This window comes from Balaenoptera ricei, chromosome 6 (genome assembly GCF_028023285.1).
Source record: "Balaenoptera ricei isolate mBalRic1 chromosome 6, mBalRic1.hap2, whole genome shotgun sequence".
In the NCBI taxonomy this organism is placed as follows: Eukaryota; Metazoa; Chordata; class Mammalia; order Artiodactyla; family Balaenopteridae; genus Balaenoptera; species Balaenoptera ricei.
The window spans coordinates 119316736-119336602 of NC_082644.1; the positions used below are offsets into that span (position 1 = coordinate 119316736).

General features: G+C 54.3%; 3 protein-coding genes across 15 annotated transcripts in view; 1 reads left to right on the forward strand and 2 right to left on the reverse strand.

Moving 5' to 3' along the window:
- AK8 (adenylate kinase 8) overlaps positions 1 to 3399 on the reverse strand; it is a 132556-nt gene extending 129157 nt beyond the window's left edge. For 2 of the 3 annotated variants that reach the window (XM_059925914.1, XM_059925913.1), the window contains exons 1-2: positions 3259 to 3392; positions 538 to 622 (exon numbers count right to left, since the gene is read on the reverse strand). In XM_059925914.1, coding sequence (XP_059781897.1) covers positions 538 to 622; positions 3259 to 3342 — 169 coding nt within the window. In that variant the 5' untranslated portion in view covers positions 3343 to 3392. Of the gene's footprint in view, positions 1 to 537; positions 623 to 3258 lie in introns of all 3 variants that reach the window. The other variant, XM_059925912.1, reaches the window with a different exon arrangement.
- An 88-nt stretch (positions 3400 to 3487) lies between these two features.
- On the forward strand, positions 3488 to 13365 carry SPACA9 (sperm acrosome associated 9). 7 transcript variants are annotated; one of them, XM_059925923.1, is made up of 6 exons: positions 3488 to 3841; positions 5351 to 5543; positions 9041 to 9218; positions 11353 to 11555; positions 12314 to 12461; positions 13298 to 13365. In XM_059925923.1, exons 3-6 carry the CDS (start codon positions 9072 to 9074, stop codon positions 13307 to 13309), a joined length of 510 nt encoding a protein of 169 aa, XP_059781906.1. In that variant the 5' UTR covers positions 3488 to 3841; positions 5351 to 5543; positions 9041 to 9071; the 3' UTR covers positions 13310 to 13365. The 7 variants fall into 7 exon arrangements, with proteins under 7 accessions (XP_059781906.1, XP_059781900.1, XP_059781902.1 ...); XM_059925917.1 differs by having other exon boundaries at positions 12314 to 13365; XM_059925919.1 differs by having other exon boundaries at positions 3488 to 3631; positions 12314 to 13365.
- Positions 13366 to 14355: 990 nt separating this feature from the next.
- TSC1 (TSC complex subunit 1) overlaps positions 14356 to 19867 on the reverse strand; it is a 48512-nt gene continuing 43000 nt past the window's right edge. For all 5 annotated transcript variants that reach the window (XM_059925927.1, XM_059925925.1, XM_059925929.1 and 2 more), the window contains one exon: positions 14356 to 19790. In XM_059925927.1, the coding sequence (XP_059781910.1) occupies positions 19289 to 19790 (502 nt within the window). In that variant the 3' untranslated portion in view covers positions 14356 to 19288. The remainder of the gene's footprint in view (positions 19791 to 19867) is intronic.

A 19867-nucleotide genomic window follows, 5' to 3' on the forward strand; every position in this document is an offset into this window, starting at 1 on the left:
GGACGGCAACGATCCTCCACTTGGCAAATCGACCGTGGGACGGAGCGCCTCCTCTCCCCCCTCCCTGTCCCGGGCGCCGGCCTTGGGTCTGGTAGGCCTGCGCTTGCCTGGGCGAGGTTTAGGGAGCTCTGGAACTCATTAACGGGCGCCGACAACGAGACCATCAGGAAAACCCGAGTGTTGCCTGTCTGGGTAGACCAGAAACCACATTTACACCTGACAAGTGGAGTGATCACAGAGCTTAAACCCAACAGGCGACATCAGCTGGGGCGTGCCAAGGCATTAATAATTAATTCCGCGGGCCATTCTGAGGTTTTCATTTTAATCACTTGGCAGGAGAATTTGTATGAGTTGTGCTCCAAAAGAAATTAAGGCATTTTTCAATTCACCATCTCCCCAAGTTGGCAAAACCTTTCCCCACCCTGTTCTGACCTCCCTTTAGACACAGGGAGGACAGAGTGGTTCCCAGAGGTTCCCAGGAGGAGGAGGGGAGGGAGACAGCTGGGGAGGGGGGAGGAGGCCCACTCCAGTGCTCACCGTAATCATTGTCTCGTTGCAAATGATCAATCATGAATGGGATGGGGTCCTTGGGCTGGTGGATCAGGAGCTGCTCCAGCATGTTCTGTGGGCACAGGGCAGACACCCAGGTGGTTAACACCTGCATGAGCACCCAAGGCCCCAGGCTCAGGTGGCCCAGCACCCTGGTATCGCAGTGGATACCAGTTACGGGGCCTGATCTCTCCCCTGCCCCCCACCCTAGCTGGCATCTGTCTGGGTCCCTGTGAGCAAGCCGTGTGGGCTTTGCTGGGGAGGCACCCGGACGGAGGCGGAGCTGGAGGGATGGCACCCCGGACTCAGAGCAGGCAGTCTCGGGGCCCTCGCCCCTCACTTCCTTGGTGACTCCCAGACCAGCCTTCTCTCGGTTTCTCTCCCGCGCTGCACCCGTTCACCCCTCAGAGCCCTAGCAAATGCTGTTCCTTCAGCTTGGAACACTTTTCCTCAGGCCTCAATGGAAACATACCTTCCCGATGATACTCACTAGGTCAATCCTGTCATATATTCCTGCAGCCCCCGTGCATCCCCTTTATCGCCTCCCCCTTGTCCCAGTGCCTGGCACGATCCCAGTAGGTGCCCCACGTGGATGTCTGCTGGGGGACGTGGCCATCGCTGCTACCTGTGTCCCCCCAGAGTGGAACAGATATCTAAGAGTCCTGGGATTGTCTGGCTATTTAATCCTAAGGGAAAGCAGCTTCCACGGTTCCAGAACAAAAGACTCAGAAATGAACCAGGTGGCTGACAGCAGCGGGGCTGGTGCACTAAGGAGCAGCCTTATGCCCTAGGGACAAGCAGGGAGGGGCTGTAGCCCTTTGGGGGCGGAGGGAGAGCAGGGCAGTAAAAACAGCATGAACCATGAGAAGTCCTAGCCCCACTCCGCTTCTCACCATCAAGACCCTTCCCTTCTCTGGGCCTCAGGTTCCCTGCCCATTAAAAGGAACAGTTGGACGAGATCCCTAGTCACATATCACTAGTGAGATGGTGTGAGCTGATTTTAGATGATTCTCAGATGAATATTTTAAATTTCACTTTTACACAGTTGCATATCTAATGTGTATTAGAAAAATCAGTATGTCAAACCTACGATTTCAAGGATATTGCTTAGGATGAGGTGAAATAAGTTAATTTTTTTTAAAGTGGGTTGATTTAAAGAAATGATTAAGTTAAAATGGAAATATGGTGTTGGTTATATGAATCTATACCTGTGGTAATATTTCATAGACTCATACCCAAAAAATGAGTGCTGGTAAAAATGGATGAAATCCAAATAAGGTCTGTAGTCTAGTTAATAGTACCTATGTCAATTTCCTGATTTTGACAATGTACTACAGCTACCTTAGATGTTACTACTAGGGGAAGCTGGATCAAGGGTACATCAGAACTCTGTACTATTTTTGTAACTTCCTGTGGGTCTAAACTTATTTTAAAATAAAAACATTGGGAATTCCCTGGCAGTCCAGTGGTTAGGACTCAGTGCTTTCAATGCTGGGGCCCAGGTTCAATTCCTGGTCAGGGAACTAAGATCCCACAGCCTCGCTGCACAGCAAAAAAAAAAAAAGAAAAAAGCCAGAAAATGGAAATGGTAAAAACCAAGGAGGGAGCACACAAATGACTAAGGACTGGAAATACTGGACCAAAAGCTTCCTCAGGCTGCTCCTTCCAACAACTGCTATGAGATACACCAGATTCTCTAGAGCGGGGCACAGTGCTCCCAGGAGTTGCCCCATCCTGCCCACCACCCGGTGACTTAGGACTCAGCTAGCCATCTTCTTCACTTAGATTGGCCACTCAGTTTTAGAAATCTCTCGTGTGTCCTCTATCAGTTAACACTTTCCAAAGGAAGCCTATGTTTGCTGGAGGGATGGAGACTCAGGTTTCTTAGTCTGAGTTCTTCTCTCAGCGCTGTCAGAGGCTCAAACGGCCACTGGCATCACTAAGGAGGTGCCTCTGGGGACTGGGTGTACCCGGAGGAGCAGACAAACGCTCCAGCTTCCCTTTGGCCCTCAGAACCTCGGAGTGGCTGAAAGTTCCTCCGGTCCAGCTCCTGAAAGCCTTTACTTCCACGAGATGCAGAAGGGAAACCTGGAGCACATGCAGGGGCACGGCTTTGCCTAAGGTCACACAGGGAGTAGGTCGGTCAGGTCAGGAACTCAGGATGAGGGCTTGGGAGATGCCCTGAACTCTTGGCCCTGAGGAGGAAGGGCCAGGTAAGAAATGCTGCTGTCCAAACCACAGGGCTGCTGTCCCAGGAGGTGGCCCTCTCAGACGACGGAGAGGGCCACCTTCAACGCAGACACTCTCCAGCTCAGAAACCAACACTGCAGACGGCCTGGGAATTGTCAGCACCAGATGAGCCCCTTAGAAACCACCTCTTGCAACCTGGCGTCTCACAGATGGGGGAACTGAGAAAAGGAAGGGACCTCTTCCAGATCATGGACTTGACTGGGGCGGGGCCAGGACCAAATCATGGCCAGCATGGCCTGCCCCCTTTCCTCCCTCCAGGGAGGGTCAGGTAGCATCTTTTGGTCGAGCGGTCCCTTGGGATACGATGGCACAGGAGTCGAACAACCCAATTTGGGCGTCCTCGTGGGTAACAAACGTGACCCCTCCCTGATGCGGCGTCGCCGGCGCGCAGCCGGACCGCAGCAAGAGGTTCCCCGGCCACCGCCTGGTGTCGCGACAGGGCAGGGCTGCCCGGGTCACCTGCATCAACTCGAAGACGTGGTTCGCCTCCCCATACTGGGGCATTTCCGGGGGGATGCGGTGCGGGGCGGTGGTCGCGTCCATATCGCCGTGCAACGCGTCCGCTCCCTGCTGACCGCCGTCGCTAGGGCCGCGCGTCATCAGCGCGCGCCGCTCACTGGTGACCGCCGTCGCCAGGGGTGCCGCGCCGTTGCGTCATCAGCACGCGTCGCGCCCGCCCACCGGCGAGGCTGGCGCCTGGCCTGGGTCCCCGCTCCTCCGCCGGCGAGCTCAGCCGCCTGGGGCAAGTGCTTCCCTGCCCTGGCCTCGTCCGCGCCCCTCTGCGCGCCCCCAGCGGGGCACCTCAAGTCTCCTCCAGCTGTGGCCTTATGGGGTCAGAGGTGTCCCCTGATAGGGTCCCCCTGTGCTGAGAGACCCCACTACACCCCGAGGACACGTCGGCCCCCGAGAGGGCGGGAGGCGGATCCTGCTTCTGGTTCCGTCATCGCGCCCTGGCCCAGACGTTAGGAGCTCCTTGAGCCACCCCGGCTCTGCTCTCTGGGCCTCAGTTTCCTCATCTTTAAAATGAAGACGCTGAGTAGATGTGAGGCAGGGTGCTTGAAAAAGGAGGGGCGGAGGGTTGAGGGTCCCGTCGGAAACCCTCAGCCCAGCTTGCACCTTCTGAGCCCCCGAGACCCCGCCACTTGCTCCCGGGGTGGGGCGGGGCTGCCCTGTAACCCGATTGCTATGGCACCGGCGGTAACAATCAGGCCCGCGGCCCCGCCCCTTCTCACCTCAGATCTCCCCACCCCACCCACCCCGTCTCCCAAGCCCTGGGAAGGGCCTCCCCGCCCCTCCGGAGCCCCAGACACCCACGGAGACGCTCCAGCTTCAGGGCACTCTGTGAGTGAAGGCCGCTCTAGGACAAGCAAGGTTAAAGCAGGCCCGGGGAGGGGAGGGGAGGGCCCACGAGGGCCCACCCAAGCCCTGGATTTGGAAACTGGAGGGTGAGGGGGGTGGAGAATGGAGGGGGCCGCCGCTGCTGCTGCTGCCGCTGCCCAGAGAGAGAGAGTTGGGGTGGGACGCGGAGGGGGGAAGGAGGTCTGCGAATCGTGTTAATCCCCGGTGGGTAGCCTGGTATCTGACGCGGCACTGAACTGGGAGCTCTAGCTCTTGTCCGTTGCTATTATTAGGAGGAGCTACCGTAATGTGAACATTATGGAGAGGGAGTATGGCATAGTCAATACAGATTGCCCAGAGTTCAGATCCTGGCTCCGCTCTTACTAGCTGTGCAAGCCTGCTCTGTGCCTTACTTTCCTCCCCTATTAAGTGGGGATTATGGAAGGCTTCCATGAGCTAATATGTCAGAAGTATTAGACACTAACTGGTGTGTAGTAAGTGCACAATGCAGAGGGGCTACTATTAGTAATATATCTCATTTAATCTTTGCACCAACCCTGAGAAATAGGTACCTTCATTCCCATTTTACGGGTGAGAAATTGGAGGCTCAGAACGGTAAAAATTTGTTAGCTGAGCCATTTCCCTTTTCTGGACCTCTTTCCTCATCAGCTGTTGATCATGGAGCATTGGAATCAGAAGAGCCCTTGAAAAGCCTCTAATCCAAACTCCCTCATTTTACAGATGGATAAACTGAGGCCTGGAAAGGGGGAAACTCTAGGCCAAGGTCACTTGTTAAAGGTAGAGCCAGGCTGGAACTAGGCGTCCTGACTCCTAGCCAAAGCCTTTTCCAGCAGCTGCCAGCCCAGAGACGTGCCCTCCAAGGGGAAGAGGCTCGCTCCCCCTCAGAACTGCCTTCTCAAAGCACGTACACACTTTGGTAGGCTTGTCAAATTCAACTGCAAAGACAGCTGGGGAAGAAAAGGAAGCTGCCTCACCCTGAACAAAGAACATAACCACCAAGCCTGCAATTTGCACTGGAGAGGCTCAGTTTGCTTCCTGGACATTTCTGAAATGACTTGCCTTCCTCCTCATTTATTTTAAGCCCTAGGCACTTTTCATACCACGATTTAATCTTTAGCAGCCTGAAAAAATACAAATCAATTAAAGCCTAAAACCTATCGGGTAATCATTTTTTTCCTTCCTCCTCCCGCAGATCAAGAAGTGCCTGCACCCTGCGCCTTTCATCCAGACTAATCTGGCTGCAGTGACTCTTGTTCAAGGGACGATCACTTTGGATAGCTTATTACAGCTCCTCTCACGGTACTCCTGGTGTGCATGTCACAAGTCGATAGGATCAAGAACCAAGTCGGTTTTGCTCTCAGGGGCTCTTGGGGCCACCAGTCAAGGTAGGCTGTATCCCTAGAGAACTTGGCAGTCCCAGGAGGGTGGCAGGGAGCTGGGCACACAGGGCAGCCCCCTGAATGCTAGTCCTCATTGCTTTGGCATGGGGAACAGGGAACAGCCTCACTCGAGCGGAAGCGAGGCCCAAGGGTCTAGGTAGTGCAGGCCCTTGGTATCCACTCCCCACCCACCCCGCCCCCCCAGCCACAGTCAATCTGGTATCTGGCGTGTTTCTCTCAATGGACCATCACTGAGGGGTGGGGGAAGGAAGGGAGGTATCCAAGTTAAGATCCCAGGCTTAATAAAGTCGGGCAGAACTGAGTGGGGAAGCCGGTTTGCTCCCATCCTAGCTGCCTGACCTCAGCTCTGTCATCTGTCATGTGGGGGTGATCGTGGTACCCCGCTGAAAGGGCTGTAGCAAGGATCTGAGGTGATGCCTGTCCAGGGTTTACCTAGAGCCTCATCGAACCGGCTGTTATTAGGAGGATTGGGCCGAGCCATCTGGGATCTCGTTGAAGGCTGAATCTCGGCTCCAGTTCGCCCTGCCCTGCACCCACCCACCTCCTGCAAATGCCCCTCTTGCAGACTGTGTAGCCCTTCTGGCCATTCCCATCTGGCTTCCCTGCTTGCTTTTCTCCTTCTCTGAACTACCGTTCACTTCACTTATCCTCATTGTCTGCCTCCCATTCTTAAAGTCCCTCCAGGGTAGGGAGTCTTGTCTATTTTGTTCAATGCTGTGTACCCAGCCCAGCACCCTGCAGGTGTCTGGCACCTGGTAGGCACTGCAGCATAAATGAATGAACGAATGAATGAACGCCTGGAGTGCTCTGCCCCTCCTTGGCTAGAAGCTTCCGTGGTTGCTCTCACAGCTCTGCCTGACAGTGGGCCCTCAGCCTCTCCCTGCCCACCGCCCCTGCACCTGCTCACGACATTCCCTCTTCCCACCCTCTGCCCGGGGTCTCACCCCTCCGCCCACCTGCCCTCCTCCTCTCCAAAGCCGGCCTTCTTTTCTTTTCTATAAATTTATTTATGTATTTATTTATTTTTGTCTGCGTTGGGTCTTCGTTGCTGCACATGGGCTTTCTCTAGTTGCAGCGAGCGGGGGCTACTCTTCATTGCGGTGTGTGGGCTTCTCATTGCAGTGGCTTCTCTTGTTGCGGAGCACGGGCTCTAGGCGCGTGGGCTTCAGTAGTTGTGGCTCACGGGCTCTAGAGCGCAGGCTCAGTAGTTGTGGCGCACGGGCTCAGTTGCTCTGCGGCATGTGGGATCTTCCCGGACCAGGGCTCGAACCCGTGTCCCCTGCATTGGCAGGCGGATTCTCAACCACTGTTCCACCAGGGAAGCCCCTGGCCTTCTTTTCAAACCTTCCCTCCCCCAGGAGGTCGAGCCCTCAGCAGCCTTGGCTTCTTTCAGGGTGTACATCACGCCTGCTTTTACCTATCTTGATTGCTGCGTTTCTGGCACCCCCTTACCTTTTGCAGCGAGGTGTGGGCCTCGCTCTCCTCACCCTAGGCCAGGTCCTGGTAAGCCTGCCTCCATGGGAGATGACAGAAAACCGCTGCACCCCGGGTCAACTCATTTCTGCCTCCAGGATGGGGCGGCGGGGGGGCCTTGGCTGGCTGTGGCACGTGTTCCACAAACAGCGGGTCCCACTGCGTCCCCACAGCCCGGCTCCCCTCCCAGCTTGTGCTGAATGGGGAGGAGGCTGAGTAGAAGGAGGCCACTGCCCTGCATGGCGCTGGACCAGGCCTGTCCCCAGTGGAGCTGCGCTGCTCAGTTGGCAAACACAGGCTACGGCACCCAGGGGTGGCCTCAGGACGCTGCCGCTGAAGCTGCTCCATTCAGTTTGCAGTAGACCCACCTGGGCTGGTGGGGCACGATTGTCGGGCCCTCTCCTGGCATGGCTCCTTTTTTTTTTTCGGCTGTACCTCACACCTTGCGGGACCTTAGCTCCCCGACCAGGGATTGAACCCGCGCCCTCAGCGGTGAAAGCTCAGACCGCCAGGGAATTCCCTGGCGCGGCTCCTTTATGGCAGCGGGGCTGCGTTTAGCTCCCAGCCCAGGACTGCAGCTCCCAGCTCCAGGTCCCCAGCCCTCTGAAGTTCTCTGATTCACCCCTCCCGTGGTGTCGTGGAGGCCACCTGGTGGTCTGTTCTCCTTTCATCCCCCTGATGCCGTCTCCTCTTACCACAAAGACTCCCTCATTCCGGTCCTGCTGTGTGAGGATGCTGAGGGAGACCCAGCAGAAAGCAAGCCTCCTCTCCACCTGCGACCTGGCAGGAAGCCTGGATGTGTTCTCCGCCCCCCCGCCCACCCCAGTGTTCTGGCCCCTTCCACTTGCAGCATCCCACTGGGGCCCTACCTCAGTGCAGCCTCCTCTGACTGAGGCGGGGCACGTCCAAGCCTGGGCTCCATGTGTGCCAGGGCCTTGTGGTGCAGGGACAGCCGGCTGTGACACCTTCAAGGATGCTGGTTAGACATCAGGAAACCCAGGACCTAGTGCGTCTCTGGCACAAGCTTGCTGTGACCCCCTGGGCCTCAGTTTCCCCCGGAAGTTAAGGGGAGTTGATCTGCTGAGCTTCCAGCCCTAACATTCCATAAATCCGTGACCTGGAGCATTTTGCATGTGCTCAGCAAAACTGTGATGTCATGGAGGGCAGAACTCACTGCCTCTTTCTGCTCAGAGGAGATTGTGGACACGTCGTGGACCTCCTGGATGACACTGGGACAGTTTGTGAGGCACCAAAAGACAGTACTCCCCGCAGCGTCAACTCTTCCAATCAGGGTCATCCCTGCAAACTCCCCAGGAGGCAGGGAGGGGGCACCAGCGGCCAACCCCGCCCTGGGGATGGGAGGACCTCAACTCAGGGCTCCTGCCCCAAGCACAGAGTAGGGAAACGGCATGTCCTCAGACTCGACTAGAAGGGTCTCAGTGCCGACCCTTCCCCTGCTTAGCCTGGAAGGAATCCTTAGACTTTTCCACCAGCTGCAGAGTGGCAGATGTTTTAAAACAATTTGGTCCCAACTGATAAAATCACAGATTTTACATGCTGTGACACATTTCTCCATCCTGGCCTTTGCTGACACCACAGGGAGGTGCTGGAGGCCGTGTGTGTGTGTGTGTGTGTGTGTGTGTATGTGTGTGAGAGAGAGAGACACCCACAATCTGGAGAAACTGAGGCCCGGAGAAACTCATGTCTACAGCTGAGGGAAGGAAGTCTTGTTTCACAGCAAAGAACGTGTCCCTGGAGGGTAAATAGGCTTGGGTCGGGCTTGGCTCCGTCGCGGACAGCCTGCCGGGTTCTTGAGCAAGTGCACAGCCTCCTAGGGCCTCGTTTCCTTCTCTGCAAAATGGGGATGAAAATCGTCCCTGCTCCCCAGGGTTGCGGGGAGCTGCTCAGCCCCATGCGCCGCTGAGAGGGGCCGTGGGCATCCCACAACCCCCGAACTGGATCCGCGAGTCTGGCCCTGGGAGCTCAAGACTCTCCTCTTCCTCGCACAGACTTCTTCTCGCCTGTGAATGAGCAGACAGGATGATGAATGAGGTGAAAGAATCCCTTCGAAGTGTGGAGCAGAAGTACCGGCTCTTCCAGCAGCAGCAGTTCACCTTCATCGCTGCCCTGGAGCACTGCAGGGAGAATGCCCACGACAAGATCCGGCCCGTCTCCAGCATCGGGCAGGTGGAGGCTCGCGGGCTCGCGGGCGGGGCCGGCCCTCATCCCCTCACTTGAACGCTGAAAACCACCAAGGCCCAGAGAGGGCCAGTGCATGTGTGCCAGCATCAGGACTCAGATCCTAACTGGTGGAATAAGCCGTTCACTCATTCCCTCACCAAATATGTGAGTGAACGGCAAAGCGGTTGAAAAGTGTGGGCTCAAGACTCAGCCGGCCAGGGTTTAGGTCCCGGCTCTGCCACATGCCACCTCTGGGACTGTGGGCCAGTGATTCACCTCTCTTCATACATTTCGTCTGGGAAATGTACGAAGAGCAGCACACACCTCCTAGGGCTGTTACGCGCGCGGGTTTAATGAAATCATCAGCAGAACCCACTCTGTCGGCAGCTGGTGCTGTCGGCCTGGGCTCAGGGCAGGGATGTATGGTGAACAGGTGCACACGGTCCCAGCCACTGGGTTCCACTGCGGTTTAGAAACTGCGACCTGCCGCGCACCTTGCTGGTCGCATTTGCAGACGTGTGCGACCCTTGCCTGGCAGCATCCTTCAAACATTTTTTTTTAATTTTTGTAAAAATTTCTCCCAGTTTTTTAACTTGAAATTTTAAAAACCTACAGAAAACGAACACCCGTATAACTTTCACCTACATACATCAGTCTGTAATTTTTAGGGTGCACCCTTGTTTGTATGTACCCTCTTTCCTCTGAACTATTTGAAAGTAAACTGGCTGCATCCTTTTCAGCCCATCCCCCAAAGGTTCAGACTTCCAAGGGCACAGAACAGGTTTTCAGTATCAGGAAGGAGCCCCCGAGACGCCCCCCACCTCTGCTCAGAATCTACAACAGGGCTGAGTGACCCCGACCCACTCCTTCTTGCCTTAGGTTCAAGAAGGCTTTTGGTAGATAATGGCCCCATGTGTGTTGACTCTCAACCTTCACCCTGCCCTTCCTGGACTGAGGTATCCAAAGGTTACCTGCACGCACACCTGGTAGCCCAGTGACGCTGCTCTGTTGTAGTTACGCCACAGTGCAGGTTCCTCCTTACCCCCTGCCCCGCCCCGGACCCCGGGGCAGGTGTGTGTGGTGTTTGGGCATATACCGTGGGTGTCAAAAACCTCTACCCCCCTACAAAGCTATTGTACTTGGGAAGGAACTACTTGAGATCATTTAGGGAGACATCCCTAGCGACAAAAAGTCAACCAGTGGCAGCAGGAAAACCCTGGTTGTCTTAGAACTTTCTGGGTACTGGAGGAGGTAGGCAATGCCCCCTTCCACCAGACCGTGGAGAGTAGGACCATGTGAAATGGGTCAGTTAATCCTGCCTGGACTGGAGCCAACTCCTCCCCAGCCCTTGCCCAATCTCAGATCCAGAGTGACTGGGGGTCCCGGGTGTGGAGAGAGTCCTGGGCCGGGGAGGATCCCCACTGCCCCCCAAGGAAAGGAGTTGAAATTAGATCAATTTTATCACTATTCTTAGCACCTTTTATGGCTTAAGAAAGGTTTCCCTCCCACTAAAACACGTTCACATGGGAGGTTTCGTTTTTAGTATTTAAGCTCTCCATTCTCTTAGAGTTAATTTTTGTCTGTGGCCTGATGTGGAGACTACATTTTTTTCCTCATATAGATCATTGTTTTCCCAGCTCTACTTACTGACTTGTCCCTCCTTTCTCTAGCCTTGGAAGCATAGGACAACAAAACTACAAAGGATTCTAGTTTGCTCCTCAATCTGGGTGGCCCAAACCAGCAGTTCTCAAAGTGGGTCCTCTAGGTGGGACTATGGCATATAGAGTCAGGGACTAGCCCTCTTTGCTTCAGGTGTTGGCTTAGGTGCCTGGGACTGGTGAGACGTATGGGGCTCAGAGCCCTCGAGCTGGGGTGAATAAGCAGGGCATTTCACCTCTCTGGGCCTCGGTATCCATCTGTAAAATGAGGACTTAAAAAGGTACCCAGTGTATGGCATTTAGGTGAGGACTGAGTGAGCTCAGGCCTGCAAAGCTTTCTGCATGGTGCCCGGGACACTTCAAGATGTTCGCTGTCTATAGACCCGAATGCTTACATGTTACTGGCATGTCCCTCATGACTCTGGGAGGGCCAAGGCAAGTGCTCCCGGGTCCTCCCGGCTCACTCCGCGCGGCCCGTGCAGGTGCAGAGCTACATGGAGCACCACTGCGGCAACTCCACAGACCGGCGTGTCCTGCTCATGTTCCTGGACATCTGCACAGAGCTCGGCAAGCTGTGCCAGCACTTCGAGGCCCTGCACTCGGGCACCCCCATCACCAACGACCTCCTCGAGAAGTGCAAGACCCTCGTTAGCCAAAGCAACGACTTAAGCAGCCTGCGAGCAAAGTAAGACCCTTCTGATCCGGTTCCCGAGGCCTCAGCGCCTGCGTGTGGGAGGAGGGAGGAGGGGTCGGGGACGGGAGAGGAGGGGTCCTGGAGGAAGGGCGGGCTTTTGCGGAGAGGGCAGGTGAGTCTAAGCTGGTGAATCACAGGCGACTGTCCAGACGTCCCCGGCTGGGAAGTCCTAGGCCCCTTGATTTAGTGGACTGACTCTGACCCAACAAATCATCTTATTGAAAATGAGGGATACTGAGGCCCAGATCTAGTAGGACACAAATCCTTTTGCTGGAGCCTGCACCAGGCCAGGAGAAGGGGGTCACAGACCAGTTGTTCCCAGAAGCCCGGGAAGAAGTGGGATGTCTGGAGCCCGGTCCCATGGGCGTCAGCACCACCAGCGTGGTTCCCTAATTCTGAGCCCTGGGGAATCCGCAGCACAGAGTACCAAATTCTGGAGGAAGCTGTTGAGATATTAGGGTAAGAAGAGTCAGAGGGGCTAAACGGTGTACTTGGGAGTGATTAGAGCAGGCTTCCACAGCTCGTGACCCACGCCTTTCACACCGGGATCTCCTGGGGGCTCTTGGGCCCTAAACCCGCTCAACCACCATGTCTGGCACCGAGAGCCTGGCCTGGTGGGCGCACAGCTCTAAAACCTCCCAAGGGGGTTCTGCCGTGGGGGCAGCATTAGAAACCCCTGCCCGAGGTCCGGGCCGCGGCACGGGAGTCCCCGGAGCAGGGCTCAGCCGGCCCCTCTTGCCGCCCTGCAGGTACCCTCACGACATGGTGAACCACCTCAGCTGCCACGAGGCCAGGAACCACTATGGAGGCGTGGTCAGCCTCATCCCCACTGTCCTAGACTTGATGAAAGAATGGGTCGCCCACTCGGAGAAGCTGCCCCGCCAAGCGCTGCAGCACGTGAGTGAGCCCCAGGCCATAGGCACCCAGCCTCGGTTAAGAAAAGACAAGTGTGGGCAACCGACACAAGACAGCCTCAAACCTAGGGGGAAAAACAAAGAATGTTCAAAACCACCCTGGAGACCACCTGGTGGGAAACTAACTCAGCCGGTGACCTGCTTGATCCCAATCCCATCCTGTCCCGTCCCGTCCCGTGGGGCACTTTGCTACTAAGCTTGGTTTCCACTAGTTGATCCATTTTCACCGGTGCCCACAGTCTTTGCCCCTTATTAACCCCCAAGGGGACCGCCCCATGTATGTCTGAGAACCTCTCTCCCTCTCGTGCTTTAACTTCTAACTTTTCCTCGCCTCCGAGCGTCAGGCTCCGTGCTGATGAAGAGGACTGTCACTTAGTGTTGCTGGTAGAGGGTGTCCCGGGGAGGCTGGGAAAGGGCTAGGGCACCGACTGTGCTGCCCAGGCCCAGCTTTCCCAGCTGAGCCGCTCAGCTGGAGGCGGCCGCTCAGCTCCCTTCCCCCCGCGGCGGCAGCCATAGGCGAGACGCCACTCTCTGCAAGACAGGGCTGCTCCCGCCTCCCGGGGTGCCGAGGGCAGCTCGCTGCACTGCTCAGTGTGATCAGGTCTCTGGACCAAAGCCCAAGGGGGAACGAACCCGCCTTGCCTCTCCTTTACTTGGGAGGGAGACTGAGAGAAGCCGGAAGAATTGACTTTGTGGCTCCCGTCCACGGACAGTTACCTGGTTTCCACAACATAATTGAGGCCCAGATGTTGTAAAATGCGTCACTGGCTTCCGAGCTTGCCAGAAGTACTGTCTGACTGTTGGTTTTTGCCTTCACAGGGGGCGACTTAGCTTCTGTATTCTTGCTTCCTCGGGGGCGATGTTCAAGAATAAAAAGTGTTCTGCCATCTCTTTGCCTGGCCTGGTTTCCTGGGATTTATCCCTTAAAGAAAACGACATTCACCCTAAGACCCCAGAGGACGCTGGGCAGTAGCCTCACAAGCAAAACCACTAGCAAAGCGCTACCACTGTGGAGGGGAACACACCCCGCTCCAAACGGGGTCCGCTGTGAAGAGGTTCCTGCCAAAGGCGCACAGAAGGCCAGCCCAGTAACTCCTTGTATAGTTAGAGACCCACTCAGACAAGAACATCTGAATTTTCCAGACAAAACTTACAACTGCCACCTCGACGTCCTGTCCCAAAGGAGCTGCTTCCACCGTTAACTGGGCAGAGCCGACCAGTTTCCAGGGCAGCTGGGCGGAAGCGAGCAGTGGAAAACCACGCTGCAGACGTGGCTCTTCACCACCGCTCCTTTCCCAGTAAGGCCAGGGCGGACCTTGCAGTCGTTTAAAGGTAGTTTCCTGCCTTCCTCCAAACACCTGACGGCACAGGGAAGGGGGTGGACGCGAGCTGCACTCCCTCCTCAGCACACTCGTAAGACACAGTCGGCAAGGCTCAGGGTCTGTAAGCGTTTGGCAACTTCGGTGCCACCTGGGCTCCTCCAAAAGGGCTGCATTAAACCCGATGTGCCGGCCAACCCCTAGGAAGGCAAGCACACACCAAAAGCAAGGCTGGATGGCTGTGCAGGCCCGGGCCGCCGCCTGGTTTTGAGAGCTTTCTGCTCGAGATGGCTCCAGTCACCTCCCCCAACACCACCATGACACTTTGTGGGAAGAGCGTGAATTTGAGGCAGATAAAGGTAGGATTTGTGGCTCTTTGCCAGAACAAAAGGATCTTACAGGGACTAAAGCCAGATTCCACTTGTCAGCACCCCCTCCAGCCACCCAAGGTAACCAACCAATCCAGACCCTGAGGCTTTCCATCTTTGGACAAGTTCCTACTTTGCCTATAAGCCCCTCAGAGGCCAACATGAGTCACTTCATGTCAATACAGCAAAGTAGTGCAAAACAATAAATTTTTATTTGTTCACAGTTAAACACAAGCAACTGCCTTGACATTTTAGAACATTCTAAGAAGGACAGCAAACCCTTTTGATTCCAATTCCCATTCACTAAGATTGTACCATTTCCTCTTGCAGTTCGCATTTATGGCATCTGATGTGGATTGTTTGACATGCTTTTAAGATCGAGACGGGAAGGTGTAAACCTTTTGACAAGAGATGACTTTCTTAAATTTAGCTAAAAGCAGTCAGCCAAAAAAAATCTCTTTTTCAGTGATGGGACCCCTTTAAACTGCAAGTTAGCCACATATGGTTGATCCATGATTGAGTTACAAAACTAGATTATGTCTTAGCAAAATCTGTTCCTCCATAATATATTTATGGTCCATAGACGTCTTCTGAAAAGTGATCACTGATTCTTCCTAGTGCAAAATGCCTGGCTGCCTCTTCAATAAGCCCAAGTGTCTGCTGCCAAGAGCAGCGCCGCACCCTCCCGTCCAAACACTGTATCAGGGTGGGGCAAGGGAGGAGGGGTTGGCCTGGGGGGGAGGGTCTCCTCTAAAACGTCTACTCCAATGGTTCAACTAGTTTACTTATCCCCAAGGATGGACAATTTTGTGGCACCGGGACGGGAAGGGGGAGAGAAAGCTCCTCTGCCTTCGTTAACTCGTTTCAAGGCCAGAAGCCGTCGTGGGCCCAGGTGTTCGACTATCGCAGGCAGGTTCCCCTTGTAGCTACAGCCATCTTCTCTCAGGGCAGCACATACAGACTGCAGGACGGAGTGGAGAAGACGGAAACACCGCTCCCCCGGGCACATCAGAGTCACGGACGGGGAAATGAACCACGTGGGGACAAGGGTCACAGCAGCAGCCCGGGGGCCAGGCCCCAACCTCAATGTGTTCTTTCATCTATAAAGAAAAGCTTAATCAAGTGCAATCAATTCCTCTGTCACAGTCTGGGGGAGGGCCGGGGCACATGTCAGAGAACTCTGAATGTAAACAGATACGCAAACATCTTCCCATACTCACGGCTGGTCAATTTTAACGCACGTACCTCGAACAGTGAAAATGCCCAGAGTGAGACATGCCGATTTGGGTCATTCCACGAAAGACAGCTTTCTTCCCCACGCGAGACACACACTTCTGGGTGGGCTCGGGCTGCTCCCGGAGCCACTCTGAGGAGACGGCGGCCTCTCAGAGCATCCGCACAAGGTGGGTGGCACTCCACCTCGACAGCGGCTCTGGACTGAGTCTTCACTCTGCCCAAACCCTCCTTAGACCTGTCCACACTTTCTAACACCTCTTACTGTTTTTGGTTAGAAAAACCGCATCTCCATGTAGTACTGTCTTTCACTTGTTCTTCAGTTATTTCTTTCTGGCTTCAAGTGGTATGTTCTAGTATTTGGTGAAAATTCACATTGACTGGTCATAGCACTTTTGTTATATTCTCTACACAGAAACACCCAATTTTTTACTCTTAACTGTGAGTCTGAACCTCTGTGGTCTCCACGGACCCTCTCTCATCATCATGATCGTCTTATTTATCCTTTTTACAAAACTACTAGAGTTTTACCTTTCTCAACAAAAACACTGGAAACTACATGTGCTGTTGCAAATGGGGACAGCCCAGGTCTGGAGTTTTGTTTCCCACTGTCCTGGTTTTGCCCAGTGGGGAGCTGGCCTCTGTGGCCATGGTGGCACGGTGGGCTAATCTTTCCAACTGTCAGTGGCTTCCAGGACATTTCCCTGGATTGTAACAGTTTACCTTTTAAGAAGAGTTTGGACTATTTCCACCTAAACACATGACATATATTCTGGCTCACAAAGCAGCTTATCTATCATTTCTCTCTCCACTCACAGAGCCTAATAAGAACCTTCAGCAGCTTATTCCCAAAGGTTGGGTAGTTTTCCCTCCTGAAAAACTCTGCTGACAAACCTAGGGAGGTCACATCTACCCACCCACCTTATGGGGTTGGTCCCGGCACTCATCTCCAAGGAAACCTCTGACCCAAGAAATGGTCTTCATCTCCTACCTTTGGATTTCAGTTAGTTTTCTTATTCATGACCAGATATGTCTTCCAATTCCACAGTAACAAATTTCATAGGCTTGTGACAGAACCTTGTCAAAAGCTTTTTTAAAATCCATGAAAGTTCTGTCTGATAGAGATCCATGTACTTATTTACCTGTAGTAGATTCAGGAACTCATTTTCTCTACGGAGACCATGCTATCATCTCCCCTCCCGCCCCCCCGCAATGATACTGTAGTGCTCCCTTTTAAAACAAGGTTTCACGCTCCCAAGACTCCCAAGAAGCAGACTCCCATCTTCTCTCAGGGTCTACGCTGACCCTGGTTAGTGTCAGGTGGCGAGCGGAACAGGTTACGGACACTGGCCAAACAGCTCTGAAGCAGGCAAGCCTGCTCCAAGTGACTCCGGTGGAGCTTAACCCTAACGTCTGGGAATACAGGCTCTGCCTTGAATGTGACGGTTCTACTGCCTTTGCCCTGCCTGTTGCCAGGCCTGAATTCTCTCTCGGGAGTTCCTCTACCACTATCACCTTTCCATCCTTAAAAATACTCACTGCAGCATAATCGAGTGACCCGCTGACTCTTGGCAAGTCTATGATTTTCAAAACCAAACCAAACTTTATTATCGACTCAAGTCCTTTGCAATATAAAAGCCTAAATTTTCAGGCTGGGTAACTTCAGCATGACTCCAGGCCTCCATCCCCCAGCCTTGGCTGAATAAAATCCATGGCCTCCTAGAGCCCAAAGGAAGCTGAGTGCAGCTGCTGGGGTCAGCCATGGTTATAAAGCTGAGCAAACGGATGCCCCGGCTGGAGGAGCATGCCAAGGCCCTCCAGCCCAGGCCCCAGTCCACTCTACCACGCTGCCTCCTTCTTCCCTGTATTTTTACAATCTGTCCATTAAAAATTTTTTTTTCTTTCTTTACATTGGCCTCCTTGCTTTTGCAGTTAGGGTAAAGGCTTTGATTTAAGTGCCTGGTATCTTTGATCTGTGGCACAGATCTCCTGGGCTTGGGGAGGGGATAAGCATTTAGAAGCAGTTTTAATAGTTACCTGGTAACTTTTTTTTTTCCTGGATTTGTTCATGTTTTCCTTTTCTAAATAAAACTGTAATAGGAAACCAGAACATAGTGGATTTTAAGCTTTCCTTTGGAAAAAGCTGAATTAAACATCCGTGGTGTCATTAATACTCCACATCAGGCATCCAGCGGCAATTGCTGGCCCCGCGCTGGGCTGGAGCAGTCGGGCACACACCCTCCCTCAAGCTGGGATCCATCAGTCACACCCAGAAATCCTGTCCCAGGGAGGTGGTCTGCCAGTACAGCCATGGTGACGTGGAGTCTCATTCTCTAGCTCCCTTTGGTTATTTGGGAGGCTAGAATATTTATTGCCACACTTTAAAAAAGAGACTTTTACCCTCATGTGCTGGAAGCTTCCATATGCACTAAAGTTTCGTACCATTTCAGTTTGCCATTTCCCTCTTCATGGATGAACGCTTCTACACTTTTAACTGAAAGATGAGAAAGAAAAAAGCCAAGTTCACTGGCTCTTTCCTACCAGTCTCCCCCGCCCCCACCTCAGCCTCGGCTGGATCACTAGGCAACAATTCTTAGGCTTCTAGCATTCATTTCAGGAGCACCTGCTGAGTTCAGATTCTCTGCCACGACCCATGTTCTGACTTGTGTCACCTCTCCCAAGCACGTGCAGGCAGCCCACTGGGCCCAGGCAGTCAGCTCTGTCAACCCTCTCCAGGACTCTCCTTTAATGCTCTGCCATGACCAACACGTGCAAGGGGAGCAGCATCAAGCCCCCTGCAGGGTCGGCCCCTGAAAGTCAGCATTGGTGTGAAAAAGCTGTTACCTTTTTGGTGGCCTAGAATCTACTATAGCGAGGCAACTCTCACAGCCTGAGACACGATGGTCATAAAACGTTGAAGAAACTCTTTGGACCTTCAGAGCCTTTCTGCTGCAGCATTCCAGAGAAGCTGACGTAAACAGGAGGCACACGGGACAGGGAAGAGAGGCAAACAGCTAGCACCGCCCCGCCTGCAGGCGCAGGTCCTCATCCCCAGCACTTTCCTTTCCAGGGAGCTGCTCCAGCCACCATCCTCCCTCCTGCAGAGAGCACGCCTGACCACCCACACCCCAGCCTGTAATCAGAACAGTACCAGCTTTCGAGCAAACGCCACATAAGCAAGAGGTAGTGGGGCAGGGGGACAGAGCATTCCCAAAGGGGAGCATGGTCTCCACAGTGCCAGCTCCAGACTTTTCCAACAACAGACCTTTGTTCACATGGAACTTTCTAGGAAGCTTATCAGAACCGCCAAAAGAACTTAAGAGAGAATAAACCATTGTTTTTCTAGATCTGCGGCTTTAGATGATGGATGTTAGAACCAAAAGCAGTGACAACATCTCATGTGAAAGCTCTCATGTGAAGATGATCAGCTTTGCATGTCACATCCTCCTGGAAAGGGACAAAACCAGACTTACCTGTGATGCCAACAAGGACCTGGGCTCATGGAGAGCCCGCCCAGCTAACTGAGCTTCAGGAAAGGAGCGGGTGGTGTGTGAGACTCCAGGATTAGATTTGGCCTCATATTGCACAGGACACAACCATTTGGGGGGAAAAGGAAGAAAATAAAGCTAGTGAGGAACGCACCCTGGCCCTCGGGTTAGTACACGCTGCCAGGTAAATGAAAGAGAGGGTGGCCGAAGGGAAACTGAAGAGGCATTTCAGTGCCAGATCCAAAAACCGTTCTGCATTCAGTCAACTGTCAAAGGACCCCCACCCCATTTCCGCTGTGGGAGCTAGCCCCTCAAACCCTGGAAACGGGAGAGCTCCGAAACGGGCGCTCACACGTCCCGCTCCAGGCCGGCGCTGCGCGGTAACACTGCCTGGCACCGTCCCTAGCTGTGCTCGTGCTGTGCCTCATTGTAGTCCATGATACGGAGCTGCCCCACGCTGTCTGGCTTCGGGGGAGGCGGCTGCGGGCCGTCTAGGTTCAGGGGGGGCTTGGCTTCCACACCCGAGTCTTTGCCCAGCTCTGTCTTTAGGGTCTCAGAAAGGCTACTGCTGGTCAGGCTGTCCTCATCGCACTGGCTCTCACTCTTATTACGAAATAGCTCTCGAGCCTTCATGCCCAGGAAGCTTTTTGAACTAGGAAGTGAGCCGACAGTCACAGGGATGCCCGCGGTGGGCTCTCCCACGGCAGTCTCCCAGCGACTGCTGAGCGGGCCCACCCTCGGGTTTGGGGGTTTCTCCGGGGTAGAAAGCTCACTGCCGCCGCTGCTGCTGCTGCTGCTGCTGCCTCCGGGCCTGGGAGGCTTGGTCTCCCCGTTAGGGCCAGATGCCTCTTCATTGTTGTGCCCTGTCACAGAATCCGAGCAGCCGTCACGACAACAGTCGAGCCTGTAAGAAATCCGAGGATGAGAAAGGGAGCTGGTGGTTGCAGTGCCCGTGTTTGGGAAGCATGGAATTACGCGGAC